Raw genomic sequence first — 22,062 nt, 5'->3', positions numbered from 1 at the left:
AAGAGTCTGTCCACTCTTGAAAATATTCGAAGAATCTGTTTCTGTCGTCTTTTCAGGAAGAGAGTTTCAAAGATACACGACCCTCTAGACAGCACGGACAAGTTGGGCCGAAGGGCCTGTTTTCATGCTGTGAACCTCTATGACTCTGAGTTGGTGGAATAGTGTCTGACTGGAAAGTGTGAATAATGATTTTTAAAGAAATTGGCATTCAAAGATTATTGTGCTCCGCCAAAGATAATTGTATTGAGATTAGGTCAGCTCTGAGATCCATGATCAAATCTAGCTTATTTAAATGGCACCAGTGAACTGTGGGAACTACAGCTTGTTGGCTAGGAGGGGTGGAGGGCAGGCAATCAGCCAGCTCCCTTGCAGAGCAACGAACAGGTCAAACCCGGGAGGCAGGGGGTTGGCGGACGAGGGGGTGGTTGTTGAAATGAGTCAACAGGGACCAGTATCTCTTCACCAGATTCCCTTTTAGTTACAAGCTCTATTATATTTCATAGAGTGTTACAAATCCTAAGCCAGCATCCTGAGCGCCAGGACGCTCCCAGTTATATATACAGCCAAAGGCTCCCAGGTTGGACAAGCAATAAAGAGCTCAAACAGGGAGTTCATATTCTAAAAGGCCAACCTCAATGGCCTCATAGCAATTATTACACTGGCGAGAAAAATGAGACAATCCCTGGGCAGCTAGAGTGCCTCAAAAGTGCCAGCAATGGATTGCAGCGCTTTTAATGCAAACTAAGAACTGGAAATTTGCCCCGCCGTGTCCTGATTTTCCCCCGCCTCTGCAGCCGCCATTTTAATCATAGAACGTTGTTGCGGCTGCCCCATCCATGCTGGTTGCAGTGAGATAGGGCGAGCTCTGCCAATTTGTGCCTGAATTTCACAGCTGGGGTCCTGTTTCAGATAGATGCGCTGGTCTTTGGAATGCCACCCAAGCCAATATGGCATCAGAGCCAGTTTGAAGGTGCCAATCTTCATTTGGAAGGGCTCATGCTGATGTTATGCCAGGAGAATGAGGAGATGGGAGTTGAAATTCTCCGTGAATTTTGTTACCTCAGCCCTTCAGATTTGTCTGAGTAATCATTTTCTTGGTTTCTTGTAGCACCAAAGGAGAATGAAGAACGTGTGTTCAGAGAACGAATGCGGCCCAGGAAAAGACAAGGAGCTGTACGGCGCAGGGTCCATCAAGTCAACGGGCACAAGTTTATGGCTACCTATCTTAGACAACCAACATATTGTTCACATTGTCGGGACTTTATTTGGTAAGAGCAAAAGAGCTATTGAAGCGTATTTCACCACGCTCTGATAGAGGATAAGTAGACGGCCTAATCTGAGGTTATAGAATCCCTGCAGTACAGAAGGAGGCCATTCATCTCATCCAGCCTACACCGACTTCCAATAGAGCATTTTACCTATTCCCATAACCCACACATTTACCCTGCTATTGCCCCCCCGAACCTACACATCTTGGGACACTAAGGGGCAGTTTAACATGGTCAATCCACCTAACCTGTACATCTTTGGCATGTGGGAGGAAACCGGTGCACCTCGAGGAACCCCACACAGACACGGGGAGAACATGCAAACTCCCCACACAGACACGGGGAGAACATGCAAAATCCACACACAGTTGCCCAAGGCCAGAATTGAACCTGGGTCCCTGGTATATTGTTAAGACAGCAGTGCTAACCACGGTGCCATCATGCCACCCTACAAACCAATTTCTCTTTTGAAATTGCTACAAAAAATTGCTACATTACATAGCAACTTCTTTTTATAGATGTTGAGGTAATGCTTCGGAAAGGGGAAAGGTACTAGTATGGGATCACACACGATTGGAAACAAGCCAACCAAAAAATATAAATACACTACCCTACGAGCTCCTCAGTGCTGGCTCTGCTATCAATAAAGCTGTTGGAAACATTTATTATTGTCATGGTTTGGTAAAAAGAAATTGTGTCTGATTTGCAATTTTTACATTTCTAAACATGGTGCCAAACAACAATGCATGTAAATTGGAAATGTAATGAATCATTGTGAACTAATGGTGCATAAATGGAACAGGTGGGGAAAAGAATGCAATCCTGCAAGTACATCAGTAGTGATATGTTGCAGGTTGTGTAGATAGTGTCTTCCAGATTAAGCATTCGGGGCAAAATACTATAGATGCTAGAATCTGAAATAAAAACGAAAATGCTGGAAAATCGCAGCATGTCTGTGGGGAGAGCATAAAGCTGGAAGTTTATCATCTCGCCCACCCCAGAATCGGAGCGAGGCTCACAGAACGGAATTCTTCATTGGCCTTGGGTGGGATTTTGAGGCTCACCCGAGTGAGATGCTAAAATACTGGCCAGCATTTTGAGTCTAGACGACCCCACGTCCGAAGGGTCATCTAGACTTGAAACATTGGCTTTATTCTTTCCCCACAGATGCTGTCAGACCTGCTGAGACTTTCCAGCATTTTCTGTTTTTGTTAAGCATTAAAGGCATTTGATTTTATTTGTTGATAAGGGAAAGATGCAGTGCTTAAGCACTCCGTGGCTGTGCAGTATAGAGGCCTGCATACGGCAATGTATGTATATTTTTTAAGCGTACTTTGTGTAACAATAGTCCAGCTTGTTTTAAAGTGGATAGATATTACTTTCAAGTGGAAATATTCAATGGCCATAATCATATATAAATTCATGACTAACGTCTGCTGCATTATAAGATAAACATGATAAGATAATTCATACAAAAAGTTCAGCTCAAAATATTGACTCTGAAATACCATGTGGTGAGTTTGTTTGACTTACACCACCATACCCAGAGTTCTGCCCACTGCTGCTTAACAGAGCTATATCTGCCTAAACTTCACATGCCATCTTATAACCACATCCCGTGGATAGATCCCCAGTACAAATCATTTATAAAATCGTAGTAATGTGCCAGGAGTGTGTCAAAAATCAGAGCGTAATATTTATAAAGCCAAGCCTGACAGCTTGCAGCAGCAGGTAAGCAGGAAAGGCTTTCGATCACACAGCTCACTGTTACGTATCAAATTTGCTCGCTTTTCAACAATGTGCAACATTGGAGCATCTGGCACAGGTAGCTGGAGAATGGGCAAAGACAGTGGAATGAGGAACAAAAGAGCTAAAAGTGTCATTGGGACTGACCTCCAAGCCAAGGGGACAGAGGAAAGACAGACTAGTGGATCAGCATGGGAGGAAATGTCCAAAAATATTTCTCCTGTCACACAGAGGGAGATTGCTCTGCCAACTATCTTATTGCCAGTTTTGCAGACCAGAACTATAAGAGCTTTAATGACCTGACCAGGGCTGGCATATCAACACATTGACCATGTTGGGCACTGTAGGCCTCGGTGCACTCTTCACTCTTTAAAATTAAGAGCCCCACAACTAACTTGTCACAATTATTATGTGTTAAAGAGGTCATAAATTGGAATCTTACAGAACGTGTAGCATCTTTCCCAACAGTTCTTGCATGGAGAATCTTAAAACACTTTCCTCTAATTGATACCTGTAGTTTGACGGTCTGGTGCACAAAGGGTTGTCACACTAAGAAGTCTCACAACACCAGGGTAAAGTCCAACAGGTTCATTTGGTAGCAAAAGCCACTAGCTTTCAGGGAACTACCCCTTCATTTTGTGCTACCAAATAAACCTGTTGGAATTTAACCTGGTGTTGTGAGACTTCTTAACTGTACTTCCCCAGTCAAGGAAAGTATTAAATTAAAAGTGGAGGAATTTAGAGTAGCTAAGAGTAGTGGGCGAGATGAGGATTGGGAGAGGTTTAAATGTCAACAAAGATTGACAAAGAAGTTGATAAAGAAGGGTAGGAGAAACTATGAAGCTGGGCTAGCGCTTAATATAAAAAAGGATAGCAAGAGTTTTTATAAATATATAAAAAGGAAGAGGCTGGCTAGGGTGAATGTTGGTCCTTTAGAGGATGAGAAAGGGGACCTAGTGGTAGGGGATGAGGATATGGCTAAGGTATTGAATAACTTTTTTGTTTCTGTCTTCACGGAGGAGGACGTGAATAATTTGCCGGGTGTTAGCGATGGAAAGGTGGTAGGACTGGAGGGTCTTAATGACATTACTGTTACTAGAGAGGCAGTGCTCGACAGACTGGAGGGGCTGATTGTAGACAAGTCGCCAGGACCGGATGGAATGCATCCGAGGGTTCTGAAAGAAATGGCGGAGGTGATAGTGGATGCCTTGGTGGTTATTTTCCAAACGTCGCTGGATTCCAGGGAAGTGCCGGATGATTGGAAAACAGCTAATGTTACGCCGTTGTTTAAGAAGGGTGCCAGGCAAAAGGCGGGGAATTATAGGCCGGTTAGTTTAACGTCTGTGGTGGGTAAAATGTTAGAATCTGTCATTAAGGAGGAAATTGCGAGGCATCTTGAAGGGAATTGCTTGATAGAGCAGACGCAGCACGGTTTCATTAAAGGGAAGTCGTGTCTGACAAATTTACTGGAGTTCTATGAGGATGTGTCTAGGGCGGTGGATAGAGGAGAGCCGGTGGATGTGGTCTTTCTGGATTTTCAGAAGGCGTTTGACAAAGTACCTCACAAGAGGTTATTGCAGAAGGTCGAGGGACATGGAGTTGGGGGTAGGGTGTTAGCGTGGATAGAGGATTGGTTGTCAAATAGGAGGCAGAGAGTGGGGGTCAACGGGTGCTATTCGGATTGGCGGATGGTGACTAGTGGAGTGCCCCAGGGGTCGGTGCTGGGGCCTCAGCTTTTTACCATTTATATAGATGATCTGGAGGAGGGAACCGAGTGTAGGGTGTCGAAATTTGCTGATGACACCAAGATTGGGGGAACGGCAAATTGTGCGGAGGGTGTGGAGAGTCTGCAGAAGGATCTAGATAGGCTGGGCGAATGGGCCAGGAAATGGCAAATGGAATTTAATGTTGGCAAGTGTGAGGTGGTCCACTTTGGTAGGAGGAATGGTAGGAAGGACTATTACTTACGGGGCGAAAAACTGCAGCAGGCGACGATGCAGAGGGACCTCGGGGTCCTTGTGCATGAGTCGCAAAAACCCAGCTTGCAGGTGCAGCAGGTGGTCAGGAAGGCTAATGGGATGCTGGCCTTCATAGCGAGGGGGATTGAATATAAAAGTAGGGAGGTCTTGCTGCAGCTGTATAGGGCATTGGTGAGGCCGCAGCTGGAGTACTGTGTGCAGTTTTGGGCACCGCACCTGCGCAAAGATATTTTGGCCTTGGAGGGAGTGCAGAGGAGGTTTACTAGTCTGATACCGGAGTTGAGGGGATTGAGCTGTGAGGAGAGGCTGAATAAACTGGGCTTGTACTCGTTAGAGTTTAGAAGAATGAGGGGAGATCTCATTGAGACTTATAAGATGATGAATGGGATGGATAGGATAGAGGTGGAGAGACTCTTCCCGCTCAAAAAAGACAGTAGGACTAGGGGGCACAGCCTCAAGATAAAAGGGGGGCGGTTTAGAACGGAGTTGAGGAGGAACTTCTTCACTCAAAGGGTGGTGAATCTCTGGAATTCTCTGCCCGTTGAAGTGGTGGAGGCTGCCTCGCTAAATATTTTTAAGACATGGGTTGATGGGTTTTTGATAAGAGAGGGGATTAAGGGTTATGGGGAGAGGGCGGGAAAGTGGAACTGAGCAGCGACAGATCAGCCATGATCTTATTGAATGGCGGGGCAGGCTCGAAGGGCTAGATGGCCTACTCCTGCTCCTATTTCTTATGTTCTTATCTCCACATCATGCACAAAGGGTTAACAACAGAGTACAATACTGTCCACACCTTGATGTAAGGGAACACGTGGCCCTCACCTAGACGTCATTGGACAGAGCCTTGTGTAGAAACAAGCATAGAAACCCCTCCAAGCTTGGAACTTTCCAGTACCTATGAATGCAGTTTTGAGTAGTTAATAAATACTTCCTGTTGAAGAATACAGATACCTTAATAAGACCAGCTGAGCTACACCCAACACTTTACAACATTGTGGCAGCAAGGAGAAGAACTCAAAACCTCACCAACACTGCAGAAGAAAATTCAAATCCTAGAAGACTGAAGGAAAAATCAAAGAAGCAACTTTAAGCTGAAAAATTCTTTCCCATTTTGAAATGGCTTAGAATCCTTTGCATTTCACTACAAATCATAAAAAGTGTGATAGTCTTCCAGCCTGCCACGTGGTAGTGACTTTGCCACTTTACACTACGACATGTACAGGATCCCTTGTAACAAACAAATTCAGACATTTTGTCTCGACCCATTCTCAACTCTGAATGACAATGATGAAGGTGACAAGGATGATGGTCTTGGGGAAGGAAGGAGTTTGAGGGGCCGGAGCAGCATTTTGCTACACATTCCTCTGTCGCAAGCACCTCATCTTTTGCCACTTCTGTGCTTTCACTTCCTCAGAGCCGCTCAGTGACTTTCACTTGGGGGTGTGAAGCGTTTAGGTGGTATTAGTAGAGGTGTGACATTGCATGAATCACAGAGTACATGGCAGCTGGAGAACTGGAAAAGAATGACTCACTTTCCCAGCACGGGGGGATGATATGACACCCTAACAAAATAAGACAAGGAGGAAGCTGCCTATTATTTTAGTATAATGGAACCTAGAGGTCATGACTGCTCAACTGAATGGACTCCTGTGGAGTATCGCACATACTTGCAAATTTTAAGGTCAGCTTCTGAGATTGTTGACGGGGCTGGTAGGGGAGAAAGACTTGGAGTGTTAAAATCCCCCAGTCGTCTCACATTCCCAAAGACAAGTACTGAACAACAAAAAACAAAGAAAATTACTGCACAGGAACAGGACCTTCAACTCTCCAAACTTGCATCGACCATGCTGCCCAACTGAACTAAAACTCTTCTGGGGACTATCTTCTTCTATTCCCATCCCATTCATGTCTTTGTCCAGACACCTCTTAAAAGTCACTATCGTATCTGCTTCCACTATCTCCCCTGGCAGCGAGTTCCAGGCACCCAACACCCTCGTACATCTTCTTTAAACCTTGTCCCTCGCACCTTAATCCTGTGCCCCCTAGTAATTGACTCTTCTACCCTGAGAAGAAGCTTCTGACTATCCATTCTGTCCATGCCACTCATAATCTTGTAGACTTCTATCAGGTCACCCCTCAACCTCCGTCATTCCAGTGAAAACGAACCAAGTTTCTCCAACCTCTCCTCATAGCTAATGCCCTCCATACCAGGCAACATGCTGTTTAGTCAGAAGGCAAAACCTCATCTCCAGCTGTAGTGGTTGTTAGAGGAAGTTTCAATGATCTTCACATCTGCTCACTGTTGACTATCCGTTGCTTCTGGCTACAATTGCACCTTATTGGCAGAATTTGAACCTCCGAGGTTCAGAGACAGGTTGTGAAAGTGGTGGTGGTGACTTAGAACCCCCAAACTGGCATCAGATTTAGAACCTGGCACTCTCCTGCCAACTTCCACAGATGACCCAGGTTGGTTTGAAAGTGGGCAGGAATTTAATTAGAGTTAATGTTTAAGTGATTGTAATAGTCAAAAAGACAATTGAGAATTTAATCCAACTTTCTGACTTCAACAGCGAGCTCATGGTTTTGCCAAGTGATGTGGAACGTGCCAGATTCAATCAGACAAAAGCGTGGCAGAGAGAGTTTTTCCAGAGGAGCTGACAGGTTGGGAAGCTTTTAAACTGAAGAGCTGCAGTCATGTCTAGGAAAGAAAGAAAGTCTTGCATTTATATAGCACTTTCCATGAAAACCCATCCATCTCAAAGTACCTCACGGCCAAAAAATAGTATTTTTTGAAGTGTTGTGACTGTTGTACTGTATGAAATGTGGTAGTTAATTTGCACACTGCAAAACCCAACAAACAATAACGTTTTAATAACTTGATAATCTGGTTGATGAAGCGATAAATATTGAGCATGTCACAGGGCTAACACCTTCTTTGTAGTACTGCCACCAGTTGCCCAAGCCTCACTATGGTAAAGGAGGCTGATGAGAACATAAGCCTGGTGAACATGGAGTGTTATATGTCTGATTAGTTTGTTAACGGTCGCACTCGCCTTCTCAACTTTGACGTGGCACTTGTGGCTGAGACAATGCTGTTGCTGATTTTGGCATCAAGGGACAGGTTACTGGTGATTGTTGATACAGTGTGTGTGAAACTGTAGAGCACTTGCGGATTGAGTTTGCCAACGGGAGTCGGAGTCTCTGCATCCTGGCCCACACTGTTTATCAGTACAAGTTCCCTGCAGATCCAGAGGAGCTGCAACAATATTGTTTCATTATTTAACACTGTAAATTATTGTCGCCCTTGGTGTTGTCCTGAATAAAATGACTTGGAATTCAGTGCTTCGTTGGACAATTTAGCTCTGAAGGCAAAAAAAACCTTTCAGATGAGAACCTTACAAACCAAATTGTAAATTTACTGCAGGCTGTTTTATTTGTTCTCAGGCTGTGCACAGCTCTGACAAGTCTGCGTTTGAGTGGCACACTGGCACAGTGGTTAGCGTTGCTGCCTAACAGCACCGCGCACCCATGATTCATTCCCAACTTGGGTCACCAAGTGTGCAGAGTCTGCACATTCTCCCTATGTCTGCGTGGGTTTCTTCCGGGTGCTCCGGTTTTCTCCCACAGTTGGAAAGATTAGGTGCATTGGCCATGCTAAATTCTCCCTCGGTGTTTCCGAGCAGGCGGCGGAGTGTGGCGACGAGGCTTTTTTCACAGTAATTTCATTGCAGTGTTAATGTAAGCCTACTTGTGACAGTAAACAAAGTTTGAACTTCATGCCTGTCCTTCATTAGAGAAGTTGGTCTTTATTCATAGAAACCCTACAGTGCAGAAAGAGGCCATTTGAGTCTGCACCAAACACAATCCCACCCAGGCCCTACCCCCTTATCCCTACATATTTTCCCACTAATCCCTCTAACCTACACATCTCAGGACACTAAGGGGCAATTTTAGCACGGCCAATCAACCTAACCCACACATCTTTGGAGTGTGGGAGGAAACCAGAGCACCCGGAGGAAACCCACGCAGACACGAGGAGAATGTGCAAACTCCACACAGACAGTGACCCGAGCTGGGAATCGAACCCAGGTCCTTGGAGCTGTGAAGCAGCAGTGCTAACCACTTTGCTACTGTGCTGCCCTCAGTGCAGTAGTAATTAAATTGGACATTAGAGCAGTAAATTCCATTATCATCAACCGGAAACCTACTGTTGCCTTCGAACATGCAGGCTAAACCTGATGGAAGAAATTATGCACAATCAAGGGCCAGTAGTTTAAATAAGATTCAGATGTAATTGATTTCCTTTGAATTGGTTCATTTTTTAATTAACCCCTTCTTCGTGAACTTTCTCAGCTTGAGGCTTTCTTTAATGCAATAATTACAGATTTTTTTTTCAGTAATGGTACTGCAAATGTAACACCATGAGCAGCAGCTGTGAACGGCAGAAGCAAATTCTCCACTGGTTCATGCAGCTGGGACATATTCCTGTAAGCATCTAACATTCTGTGAACGGTCAGGCAGCACAGTGATCAACACTGCTGCCTCACAGCGACAGGGTCCCCAGTTCAATTCCGGCCTCGAATCGCTGTCTGTGTGGAGTTTGTACAATTTCACCCCCCCCACCGCACCACGTCAGTGTGGGTTTCCTCCGGGTGCTCTGATTTCCTCCCATGTTACAAAGATGTGCAGGATGGGTTGATTGGCCATGCTAAGTAGCATCCAAGGGCCCAGCAGGATAAACATGTAGGGTAATAGGGGTAATAGAGATAGGGGCTGAGTGGGATTGTTGTCGGTGCAGGCTTGAGGGGTCGAATGGCCTCCTTCTGCACTGTAGGAATTCTATGATTCATGAAGAAAAGAGCTGAAGTTTCATAATATGTTTTCAGCATTTAATTAGTATTTCATTTTAAATGACCATTACATAAGGACACGGTGCAGGGTCAAACAGATCAGGTGATCTCAACTTTGATTATTGGTATATACTAGATCACGGGATCACATCTTGGTAAAAATCATGCATAGCTGGGTAGTAACAATAGCAACATCTTGGATTTTATGCACTTAATGTAAAAAAAAATTCCCAAACTGGCAAAACAGGAATAGAGAGATTGGGAACCGTGACCCTGCAGAGCTCAGCTGAGGGTATTGTTTCTGAGGAGAATGAAAGCGATGGTTGAGTTTGCCAGCAGGAACTCCAGATTAAAACTGTGGCTTGCTGAACGGCCTGCCACTAATGTTGAGGCAAAAGGACAAGAAAATGAGCTTAATGCCTTCAGATAAGGAGGGAAAGTTAAAGAAAAATGTGCCAGGGTCACAGTTTAGCAGATGGGAAGATGATTCATAGAATCCCTACATTGCAGAAGAAGGCCATTCATTCCATCAGGTCAGCATCGACCCTCCAAAACTGCATCCTACCCAGTCCCATCCCCCTGTTCTGTCCCTGTAACCCCACTCATTTTACCGTGGTTAATCCATCTAACCTTCAGATGTCTTTTGGCCACTCAGAGGCAATTCAGCATGACCAATCCATCTAACTGGCACAGGAGCATCCAGCAGAAACCCACACAGACACAGGGAGAATGTGCAAACTCCACACAGACAGTCACTCAAGGCCAGGATCGAACCCAGGTCCCTGGCGCTGTGCAGGTGGCACCGCTAACAACGGTGCCAGTCATTGAAATGTTGCTGATTGGTGCTGAACCTGTTTTAGCGGGAAGTGATGGTAAAAGTCGCCACTGCAGATGGTCACCCCTAAAGTGTCTAACGGGTGAATTCAGAATGTGATATGGAATGCAGGTCAGGATTCATCATGTCAGAAGATACTTCATTTCCATTTCAAATTTGCATTTGCACCAGGTTATTCCTGGTCGGGAATATGCAGGCAATACACAAAGCACATCAACCATCAAATTTCAAAAGCTATCCCATACATATGGTAATGGGCAGATTTCATTCAACTAGGGCGAAATGTTTCAGAAACTTGCATTATTGCCCCTTAGTGTGATAGGCATATTTCTGGACAATTAAATCAGTAGACGCAATAATACATTAAATATTTATTGTTACCAAGGTAACAGCTACTGAACTACTGACACTGAGACTAAAGCACCTAAATTTCAGTCAACTAACTGATAATTCAGGCAAACATCTATCCACATAATACATGACGTGGAGATACCGGCATTGGACTGAGATGGGCAGAGTAAGAAGTCTCACCACCAGGTTAAAGTCTAACAAGTTTATTTGGTAGCACGAGCTTTCGGAGCACTGCCGCTTCTTCAGATGAGTGGACGAAGGGGCAGCACTCCAAAAGCTTGTGCTACCAAATAAAGCTGTTGGACTTTAAACTGGTGTTGTGAGACTTCTCACAGAACACAGCACACACTCAGCATCTCATTAGTGCAAAAGAGCACTTCATGGCAGCTAGAGATGGGGGAAAGTTCAGGAAGGGAGGCTTCTCTGTTAACTTGGCTGATGGAGGGTGTATAATGGTGAATGCATGGGCGGGATGTTACAACCTTGCTCGGGCCAGGCTTGTAAAATCCCACCCGAGACTAGCGGAGAATTCCATTCTGCGAGCCTCGGGTGGCTGAGGCAGTAAATTCCATATTATGTTTAAGTGTGATGGTTGTAACAATACTTTCCTTACATTCTGTGTAAGGATGGTGAATGATTATTTGCCATCATGTATTCATCCTGTGGACGATGATGTATTCATCTCCGAAGGGCTTTGACACTGGCTGGATAAATTTGAGGATAAACGTTTTCACCTAGGGGTGCAAATCTTTTGGGTTCTTTGCCCCTAAGGGCTGGGGATGCTCCAGTTATGCTGAAGTAGTTCGATAGCTTTTAAGGGAAGCAAGGGATATGGTAAGTGAGCAGGAAAGCTCAGTTGAAGCATAAGATCAGCTGATCAGGTTCATATGGGGATATATGATCTTCTACTGCTGCTTTCCTATGTTTTATGGCCTATTAGTCTGAGTGAAATGACACTGTCAGCCCCTGTGCATCTCCCTGTGTGCTTAAATCCACAAGCTGTACGATCATATTAACTGGAAAATCGGACAAATACAGCTAAATAAATGTGATCCTCTCATTTCCCAAATAACACAACCCTGGCGACCAAGGACAATAACACCAGGACTAATATCTTTGCAGGAGGCTTTCCTAGTGCTGTTGGGAGGAGTTTAAACTAATTTGGCAGGGGGAGGGGACACAGACTGTCTGTTGAATAAGAGCACAGAATAATACAGCAAAACAAACCAGTCAGAATGAGTGCAGCTGTATTAAGCTTCAAGGGAGTAAGGCCAGGCTGGTTGACCTCTATTTTAACACAATAAGAAGTCTCACAACTTCAGATTAAAGTCCAACTGGTCTACTTGGTAGCAAACACCGCTAGCTTTCGGAGCGCTGCTCCTTTATCAGGTGAGTGAGAGTTCAGTTCACAAACAGGACATATAAAGACACAAACTCAATTCACAGAATAATGATTGGAATGCGAGTCTTTCCAGCTAATCAAGTCTTAAAGGTACAGACAATGTGAGTAGAGAGCAAAAGCACAGATTAAAGAGATGTGTATTGTCTCCAGACAGAACAGTTGGTGAGATTTTGCAAGTCCAGGCAAGTCGTGGGGGTTACAGATAATGTGACATGAACCCAAGTTACCGGTTGAGGCCGGCGTTTCCACATCATCTCTATTTTAACACCAGGGGCATTGCAGGTAAAACGGATGAGTTGAGGTTGATGATTGATATGTGGAAGCGTGAGATAATAGCCATCACAGAGACATGGAAGGACATGATTGGCAACTCAACATTTGGGAGACAGAATCTTCAGGTGAGACAGGGGGGAGGTGAAAGAGGAGGAGGCATTACATTAGTTAGGTGTCAGTAACTTGGAGGGGTCATTAAATGAAGATTTGTGGGTAGAGTTTAGGAATGAAAAAAGGGGCAGCCCCATTGCTAGGTGTTTATTATAAACACCCAGATAGTCAGAGGGACATTGAAGAGCAAATATGTGCCTCGTTTGTGGACGTGTGTAAAACAATAACAATGGAGTTATTCAATGAGGTGATTTCAGTTTTCCCATCATTAACTGGAACTTACAAAATGTTAAGGGCTTGGATGGAGTAGATTTCTTGAAATGTGTACAATCCTCCACATTTTTAAATTAACATGTGGAGGATTCAACAATAGAAGGAGCTGTGCTGGATCTGATTTTAGGGAATGAAGCCAGACAGGTGTTCGAGATGGTGCTGGGGGAGCATTGTAGTGATAGCGATCACAGCATGGTCCAGTTTAAGCTTGTTATGGACAAGGAAATAGATCAGCTGAAAAAAAAGTTTTGGATTGGGGGAGAGCGGATTTTAGTGAAATAAGACAGGACCTGGCTAAGATAGACTGGGAACAGCTACTGACAGGAAATCTGCAGAAGAACAGTGAGGGCATTCAAAAGGAAAATAAGGAGGGTGCAAGCCCAGCATGTTCCTGCTAGAGTGATAGATAGGAATAACAAGCCCAGAGAACCATGGATGACCAGAGATATTCAGGAGGAAAAGAAAGACTTAAGCAGAGCAAATCAGTGGAGGCATTAGTGAAGTATAGAAAGTGCCAGGTGGAGCTTAAGAAATAACTTAGGAATGCAAAGAGAGAATATGAGAAAGTTCTGGCTGGTAAAAGTAGGGAAAATCACAAGATATTCTGTAAGTATATCAACAGGAAGAGGATAACCAGGGAAAGAGTACGGCCCATTAGGGGTGAAGGGGGCAATCTGTGGATGCTGCCTAGGATGGAAAATTGAAGTTATGAAGAGAGGTTCCTTCAGTTGGGGTTGTTTTTGTTGGAGCAGAGAAGACTGAGGGGTGACCTGATCAAGGTGTACAAGATTATGCGAAACATGGACAGAGTGGATAAGGAGCAGCTGTTCCCCTCAGTTGAAGGGTCAGTTACAAGAGGACATAGGTTCAAAGTGAGGGGCAGGAGGTTTGGGGGGGGGATGTGAGGAAAAACCTTTTCACCCAGAGGGTGGGTGACAGCGTGCAGTATGCTGCTTGGGAGGGTGGTAGAGGCTGGATGCCTCACATCCTTTAAAAATCTGGATGAGCACTTGGTACATCATAATATTCAGGGTTATGGGCCAAGTGCTGGCAAAATAGGATTAGGTGGGAGTTCAGGCATTTCTCATGTCTCAGTGCAGACTGGATGGGCTGAAGGGTCTCTTCTGCACTGTATGATTCTATGGTTGTATGATTCTATGAAAATTGTTTCCATGTTTAGACCTGCAATACCCTCAGTGCAATAACAATATATCAGTGTGCTCCTCTAGAAAGCACCATACTGTAAGTATTTGCAAATGTTTAATTTAACATTATGTGAATGTAAACTCTTAAAAACATAAAAAGATCCTTAAAGTACAAACTTGAGGAAAAGACAACTCAATCTTCATGATGTTGCACTGCCATTTTTGAGATCTAATGGTATTGATGTAAAATCATAGGCTGGCATGATAGATTTTCCAGGTGCAAAAATCTCACACAGGATATTTATATCTTCATGGTAAATGTCTACTCTTTTTAAAACGGGACAATGACCTTTTCGAATCACTGAAGCTTTGTCTGTCTGTGATCCTGAACAAAAAGAACTACCATGGCCAGACCGCAGAAATTTGTGCCTCATTATCTCTAAGGGACACTGCTGCAGGGAGCAAACTCAGAGATCTATACAAAGGCCACCTGCATTTCATAAGTCAGGCCTGATCAGCCAGAGCCTATTCATCTGCTAGGACAAAGGATCCTGCAGCCTTCTTTTCAAATCTTAATGATCAACAATCTCAGTGACCTGAACAAAGGAATACTCAAACTCTTTGTCAAAGCCAGATGAAGAAGTTGGAGTCATGTGACTCTAGCTAGTAGAACCACTTATATTGCCTTGCTGTACTGGAAACTCAGTCTGTCATTTTCCCATCTTCAACCAGCCTCCCAGAAAAGGGGTTCTACTGAGATTGAATACCTGGCTCAACTACACTATTTCGACTTGAACTTCTGTTCCATCGCTTACAGGACTGATTCATCTCTGCATGCTTACTTCCGCACGCGAAGTCAGTTTTACTGGAGAAGTGAATGATACTGTATTGGGTTTCAATTTGTTAGGGTATGAGATCAGTAACACCAAGATATACCTCAAATTAGACCAGACCCCAACTATTTGCTATTTTGGCATTAATGTGAGGATATGATGTTTCACTCCAGGGTGTGATTATATTGACACCCTCAAAAGCTTTTCATTAAACAAACTTTATTTAACAATACATTTTAATTATAACAAATAAATTAGTTTAAATTTACCAATTGAACAATACTTAAGCATGACAAGATAATGTTCTTAATTGCTAACCTACCCCTACAAGTGCTAATTCAAGCAGTATTCCTCTTACAGGCTTAAAACCCCTCTTTAAAGTCAGTTAGCAAGCACAGGAACAGGGGTTTGTACGTGTTAACAGTCCTAGATCTTTTTGAACATTCCTGGAGAGAGAGTGACAGAGACCCACCTGTCTTCTGCCAGCCCCAATCAGCAGCCATTAGAGAGAGAAAGAGGGTGGGGGTACCTCTTACTTCTTTTAGGACTAGGCAGAAAACTGTTTTAAAATAAAAAAAATTGTGTATCTTCACTGCAAGCTTAGCTCCTCCCATTCACAAATGACTCTGTTAATCAATCTAATCAAACCCCTACTCTAAAACCCCAAGGAGAACGTAAGTAAACACAAATGTATTAGCTGTGTTTGGACAAGTACACCATTAGCTAAAATCAATCAATATTACGCATTCTGAACAATTGAGATGCCTGTTGCCCAGACAAATTGGCACCGTGAAAAATAGAACTGAACTGTAAACATACCTCTTGCAAGAAACATGATCAAAATATATTTCTTAAAGGCACAGTATCATCACAACTCTCAGGTCTCTATGAAAGGATAGCCCATTGAACTCTGATTCCAGAGTCTAGACCCATGTGACACAATGGCCCTGATTTTACCAGCACAGCCGCCCCAAAATCGAGGCGGGTGAGACTCGCAAAACGGCATTCCCCATTGGTCTTAGGTGCGATCTCATGAGGCTCGGGCGTCTATGCCGGTAAAATCAGGGCCAATAACTCTTTTCCCTGAAGCCTTTGGCTTGTAAATATTTATTTTCTCTACTGCTCTTTTACTGTGTGAGTACGATGTGACCCTCCTCCCATGTTTGTTTCTGTGCAAATAAACTAACCACCTGACTTAACCCTATCACAAGCTTGCCATGGGGATATTTATGGAAATTGGATCATGCCAAAACCAAGGGGTTGGTAAGTAGGTCATCGCTTTTAAAGAGGGAAGGAAATAGAGAGTACCTTTCTGTTTATGGATTGGTGGTGAGAGGAGAAAGCAGGACAATTTAGATTAAATCCCCCTCCTTTCCATAACGGATGAGAAGGAATCCTTTCCTCCACTCGGAACATACGGAAACATTGCTTGTAATGAGCTGAGATTATGTTTTTGAAACTTAATGCATAAATGGCAATACACCGATAACCTAATTAACATCTATTTGTTCTGTGCTATTTTACAGGGGAGTAATAGGTAAACAAGGATACCAGTGCCAGGGTAAGAAATGGGTTTCCAATTATCTATGTTAAAAGTTAATGGTCTTAATAAGGCATGCTGTTACTGTTCTCCATGGTTTCACTGTTCTATCTTAGTTACCTGTACAGTGTTTTATGACAGATGTACGTTGAAACAGAAGATAAACGTAGAGTTTAGGAGTAGGAGTGTTTGGAGTAGCGTATACTATCTACAAGATGCACTGCAGCAGTTCATCAAAGATCCTGAGACAGCACCTTCCAAACCCATGACCACTTCTATCCAGAAGGACAAGGGCAGCACGTACATGGGAACATGACCACCTGCAAGTTCCCCTCCAAGCCACTCACCATCCAGACTTGGAAATATATCGCTGTTCCTTCGTGGTCGCTGGGTCAAAACCCTGGAATTCCTTGCCCAACAGCATTGTGGGTCAACCCACAGCACATGGACTGCAACCACCACCTCAAGGGCAACTAGGGATGGGTAACAAAAAATGCTGGCCAGCCGGCGATGCCCATGTCCAACATTAATGAATAAAAAACTTTTAAAGCTGGAGTAGGCCATTCAGCCCCTCCAGCCTGCTCAGCCACTTGATAAGATCGTGGCTGATCTGTCTGTGGCCTCAGGTCTCCTTTCTTGTGTACCCCCTTTCCCCCTTTATCAATTAACTCATTCTTAAAAATATTCCATGGCCCTTGGTCTCTTGGGAAGGGAATTACACACTGACAAAAAGCCCTTTGAGAGAAAAAGAAATTTTCCTAATCTTTGTTTTAAATAGGAGACCCTTTATTTTACAAGATACATCCCCTAGTTCTAGCCTCTCACATAAGGTAAAACATCCCCTCAGCATGTACCACGTCAAATCCTCTCAGGATTCAGTAGGCAGCATGGTGTCACATGTGGTTCGTACTGCTGCCTCACAGCGCCATGGATCTGGATTCAAATTTGGCCCTGGGTCACTGTGAGGAGTTTGTACATTTTCCCTGAGTCTGTGTGGGTTTCCTTTGGGTGCCCTGGTTTCCTCCCACAGTCCAAAGGTGTGAGGGTTAGGTTGATTCACCATGTTAAATTGCCACTTAATGTCAGGGAGATTAGCAGGGTAAATACAAGGGGTTACAGCGGTAGGGCTTGGGTTGTGTCGGTGCAGATTTGATGAGTCAAATGGCCTCTTTCTGCACTGTAGGGATCCTATGAAATTAATATGTTTTGATAAGGTCACATCTCACCCTTCGAAACACCAGAGATATGGGTCCAACGTGTCCAACCTTTCCTCATAAGATATTCCCTTCAACATGTGGCATCTGTAACAGGCTTCACAACCCTGCATGCCTCAATGGAAGTGTTTGCCGACAGAACTCTGGTTAAATGACTATTGTTCATGTCACTGATGGGCTTCTTGGCTTTCAGCCCAGTGCCTTAAGGAGTTCTCTGCAGTGCCAATAAAATAACTTGGGAGACATCATTCGCAAATTGTTTCAGCATTTATGCTTGTGTTTGATCAAATTGCCAAATTCTCTGACTCTTGAACCTTCCAGGGGTGATATTTGGTAAAGTGTTAATGATCGAGGATATATATTGTACCACAGGTAAATTATTCCTCAGTTTGCTCATACAAATGAAATAGTCTTGTCGGAGGGAGGTTAAAGGTTCTAAACTTTAACAAGAAACAGTTGGAAAGATCTGCTGCCTCAGAGGAAATTCTTTACTGTTATGTGCAGTTTTCCAATGACTTGATTTGATTTTATTTATTGTCACATACATTAGTATACAGTGAAAAGTATTGTTTCTTGTGAGCTATACAGACAAAATATGATTGGTCCATACGTAGAGAAGGGAAGGAGAGAGTGCAGAATGCAGTGTTACAGTCATAGCTAGGGTGTAGAGAAAGATCAACTTAATACGAGGTAGGTCCAGCCAAAGGTCTGATGACAGCAGGGAAGAAGTTGTTCTCGAGTTGGTTGGTATGACACGGTGGCACAGTGGTTAGTACTGCTGCCTCACAGTACCCAGGGACCTGGGTTTGATTCTGGCTTCGGGTCACTGACTGTGTGGATTTTGCACATTCTCCTCTGTCTGCGTGGGTTTTCTCCGGGTGCTCCGGTTTCCTCCCACAGTCCAAGGATGTGTGGGTAAGGCTGATTGGCCATGTGGTGATAGGGAGGTTAACAGGGTAAATATGTGGGGTTACGGGAATAGGGTCTGGATGGGATTGTGGTCGATGCAGACATGATGGGACAAATGACCTCCTACTGCACTGTAGGGATTCTATGACTCTACGTGACCTCAGACTTTTGCATCTTTTTCCCGACAGAAGAAGGTGGAAGAGAGAATGTCCAGGGGTGCGTGGGGTCTTTGATTATGCTGGCTGCTTTTCCGAGGCATGTTACTTGAAGCCCCCTGGCCAGAAGGTGGGGCTATCCTTACATGGCACATTGGGGGTGACTGTCACAAACTAGCTGTCATTATTCTGAGCGGGGAAAGCAGCATTCTACCTGCTGCTGGATGGTGTAATTTTAAAACTCACCCTCGGGTGGGAATCACCCGTCTGATGTTGAAATGTGTCCAGTGTGTAAGCATTTTTGGAAATGTTTAAAATGCGGCTAGCTACTCAAGGACATGGGTGAGAGGGAGCTAGCTCATTCGGCCTGCAGGTGACGATGTCACAACATGGACCTCACAAAAATACATTTGGAAAATAGAAGGGAAATCAGTAGCTCAGAACAAATTAACCACTTGACATCAGTGAGACTAATGGATCACAGGTACTGCCACAGTGGGCAGAAAGGGATATGCCATTGAATTAATCTATTTTCAGTAATCTGTTACCAGTCAACCAATTTTCCATTGACAGCCTTATTGATGAGGTTTTTTTATATTTTAATGAATTAAACAGAAGGTTGGCAGGAAGCAGTTAATTCACTATGTAGCCTGAGCAGTGCTTACATACAATTGCTCCAATTACTAAATCAAGAAGAAATTAGATATAGCTCTTGGGGCTAAAGGGATCAAGAGATATGGGGGTTTGGGGAGGTGACGGGAGGGGGGAATAGGAGGGATCAGGATATTGAATTATATGATCGGCCGTGATCAAAAGGCAGGCTCAAAGGGCCAAATGGCCTACTCCTGCTTGTATTTTCTATGTTGCTAGATATTTCTTGAGAGAAAAGGATGCCTGCTACTGCTTACAGAGAATCAGGAAATCTAAAGAGACTGATTGACAAAGCTTGCTTTTGAACATTTCACGGTTTTTTCTTTATGAAAAGCTTCTTAGTGTGTCAATATAATCACACCCTGGAATGAAAGAGAGACTGATTAACAAAGGTTGCTTTTGAACATTTCATAGGGTTTTTTTGGCTTTGCACAGACAATTGATATTGAGAAATTGACCCTAGATCTGAGATGTGTTGATAAACATTGACCAATGTTAATAAATCATTCACTCTGTTGATGTGTTATCAACTAGTGCAGCAGCAGAATTCTCTTTCCAATTTGGCTGTCATTGTCATCAGTGCATCAAAACCGCCCTGTGGTTCACAGTGTGTGCACTACCCTTCTGCTTCAAGGAGCACAGAAGTAAAAACATTGTCTTGCCTAGAAAATACAGTATTTAGAACAAAGTACAGCACACGAACGGGCACATCAGCCCCCTAAGCTTGTGCCGATCCTGATGCCCGATCTAATTGAGAATAAGCCTTCTGCCTTTATTTCATTCCCTCTATTCCCTCCCTATTCCTATACCCATCCAGATGACTCTTAAATGTTCTTAATGTGCCTGCTTCCATCACCTCCTCTGATAGTATGTTCCAGACACCCACCACTCTTTGTGTGAAAAAGTTCCCATGCACATTTCCCTTAAACTTTCCCCCTCTCACCTTGAACGTGTGTCCCCTTGTAATTGACACTTACACCCTGGGAAAAGCCTCTGACTATCCATGCTGTCTATGCCTGTCATAATTTTGTATCAGGTCTCCCCTGAGCATCCGTCTTTCCAGTGAAAACAATCCTAGTTTATTCAACCTCTCCTCGTAGTCAACGCCCACGAAACCAGGCAACATACTGGTGAACCTTCTGTGTATTCTCGCCAAAGCTTCCAGGTCCTTCTGGTCATGTGGTGATCAGAACTACACGCAATACTCCAAATATGGCCTACCAAGGTTTTATATAGCTGCAACATGACTTGCCAACTATTGTACTCAATGCCCTAGCCAATGAAGGCAAGGATGCCATATGCCTTCTTAGTTACCTTGGTCACCTGTGTTGGTGGTTATTTGGTGGAGTGTGAAAGGTTTTGTTAACATTGTTCTTGCATTCCACAATGCTGCACTTTTAAAGGTTATGAAGATCTATAAAGTAGCATCATGTTGAAAAGCGAGTAGACAGTAAATCAGGAATGAATCCGGTGGTGGCACAGTGGTTAGCACTGCTGCTTCACAGTGCCAGGGACCTGAGTTCGCTTCCTGGTTTGGATCACTGTCTGTATGAAGTTTACACATTCTCCCCATGTTTGCGTGGGTTTCCTCTGGGTGCTTCAGTTTCCTCCCACATCCAAAGATGTGCAGGTTAGGTGGGAATGGCCATGCTAAATTGCCCCTTAGTGTCCAGGGTTCTAGCTGGGATAAATGCATGGGGTTATGAGGATAGAGCCTGGGTGGGATTGTAGTCAGTGCAGACTCGCTGGCCTCCTTCTGCACTATATGATTCTATGAATGATTGATTATGGCTAGACTTACAAACCGGTGTTAGGACATCAAAGGCTCAGGTCACATTATTCAACTTATGATATTAGTTCCTCAAGTCAGCTAGAAAGTGCAAAGTTTCAGAGCAAACCTTGTTCTTGGGGGGGGTCAAATCTCATTCGTGTTACTGGTTGTATCCAGTTAGAATTTGTCTCACAGATGAACATTGATGCTCACACAACTTATTAACTTTACATTTTGAAAGAAAGAAATGAACTGTAAAGAGAGTAAATGTAATGAAACTTTGACTGACAATCGATGGATTTGGTTGCTGGTTTTTGGTTTTGTACTGTTACACTATTTCTGACTGTGATTAGTATTCATGCAGTTTTAAACTGATAGTGAACTAAAGCTTGCTATTGATTTGCATTTACAGTCTGTACCTGTGTGGTGCACAAACGATGTCATGAGCTCATCATAACCAAGTGTGCTGGTTTGAAGAAGCAAGAAGCACAGGATGAGGTATATATTTCACCTGTTGGAATTGCACCACTGTTTCCTAGCATCCCTGGGCTTCTCGACCCGCTTGCAGTCTTTGATACATCTGACAACGCCATCTTCCTCCAGCATCTCTCAACCATCTTCCAGTTGGGTGGGACTGCCTGCTTGGATCCTTATCTGTCTAATCATTGACAGAAATTTACCTACAATAACTTCACTTCCCACACCTGCTCCATCCCCTCTGGTGTCTCCATGTTAGTTGATATTAAGTCAGTAGAT

The 22,062-nt window shown here is 43.9% G+C and overlaps 1 protein-coding gene across 1 annotated transcript in view; it reads left to right on the top strand.

Annotated features, from left to right (window-relative positions):
* Window positions 1-22,062, top strand: part of LOC145351035 (protein kinase C epsilon type) — a 555,315-nt gene that overhangs the window by 321,598 nt on the left and 211,655 nt on the right. The window contains exons 3-5 of the mRNA XM_080200633.1: window positions 1,109-1,268; window positions 16,593-16,627; window positions 21,719-21,804. Of these exons, the coding sequence (XP_080056759.1) occupies window positions 1,109-1,268; window positions 16,593-16,627; window positions 21,719-21,804 (281 nt within the window). The remainder of the gene's footprint in view (window positions 1-1,108; window positions 1,269-16,592; window positions 16,628-21,718; window positions 21,805-22,062) is intronic.

Source organism: Carcharhinus amblyrhynchos, chromosome 12 (genome assembly GCF_965287045.1).
Source record: "Carcharhinus amblyrhynchos chromosome 12, sCarAmb.v2.hapA, whole genome shotgun sequence".
Classification (NCBI taxonomy): Eukaryota; Metazoa; Chordata; class Chondrichthyes; order Carcharhiniformes; family Carcharhinidae; genus Carcharhinus; species Carcharhinus amblyrhynchos.
Note: the sequence above shows the minus strand (reverse complement) of the source record. Positions and strands in the feature narration are given on the sequence as shown.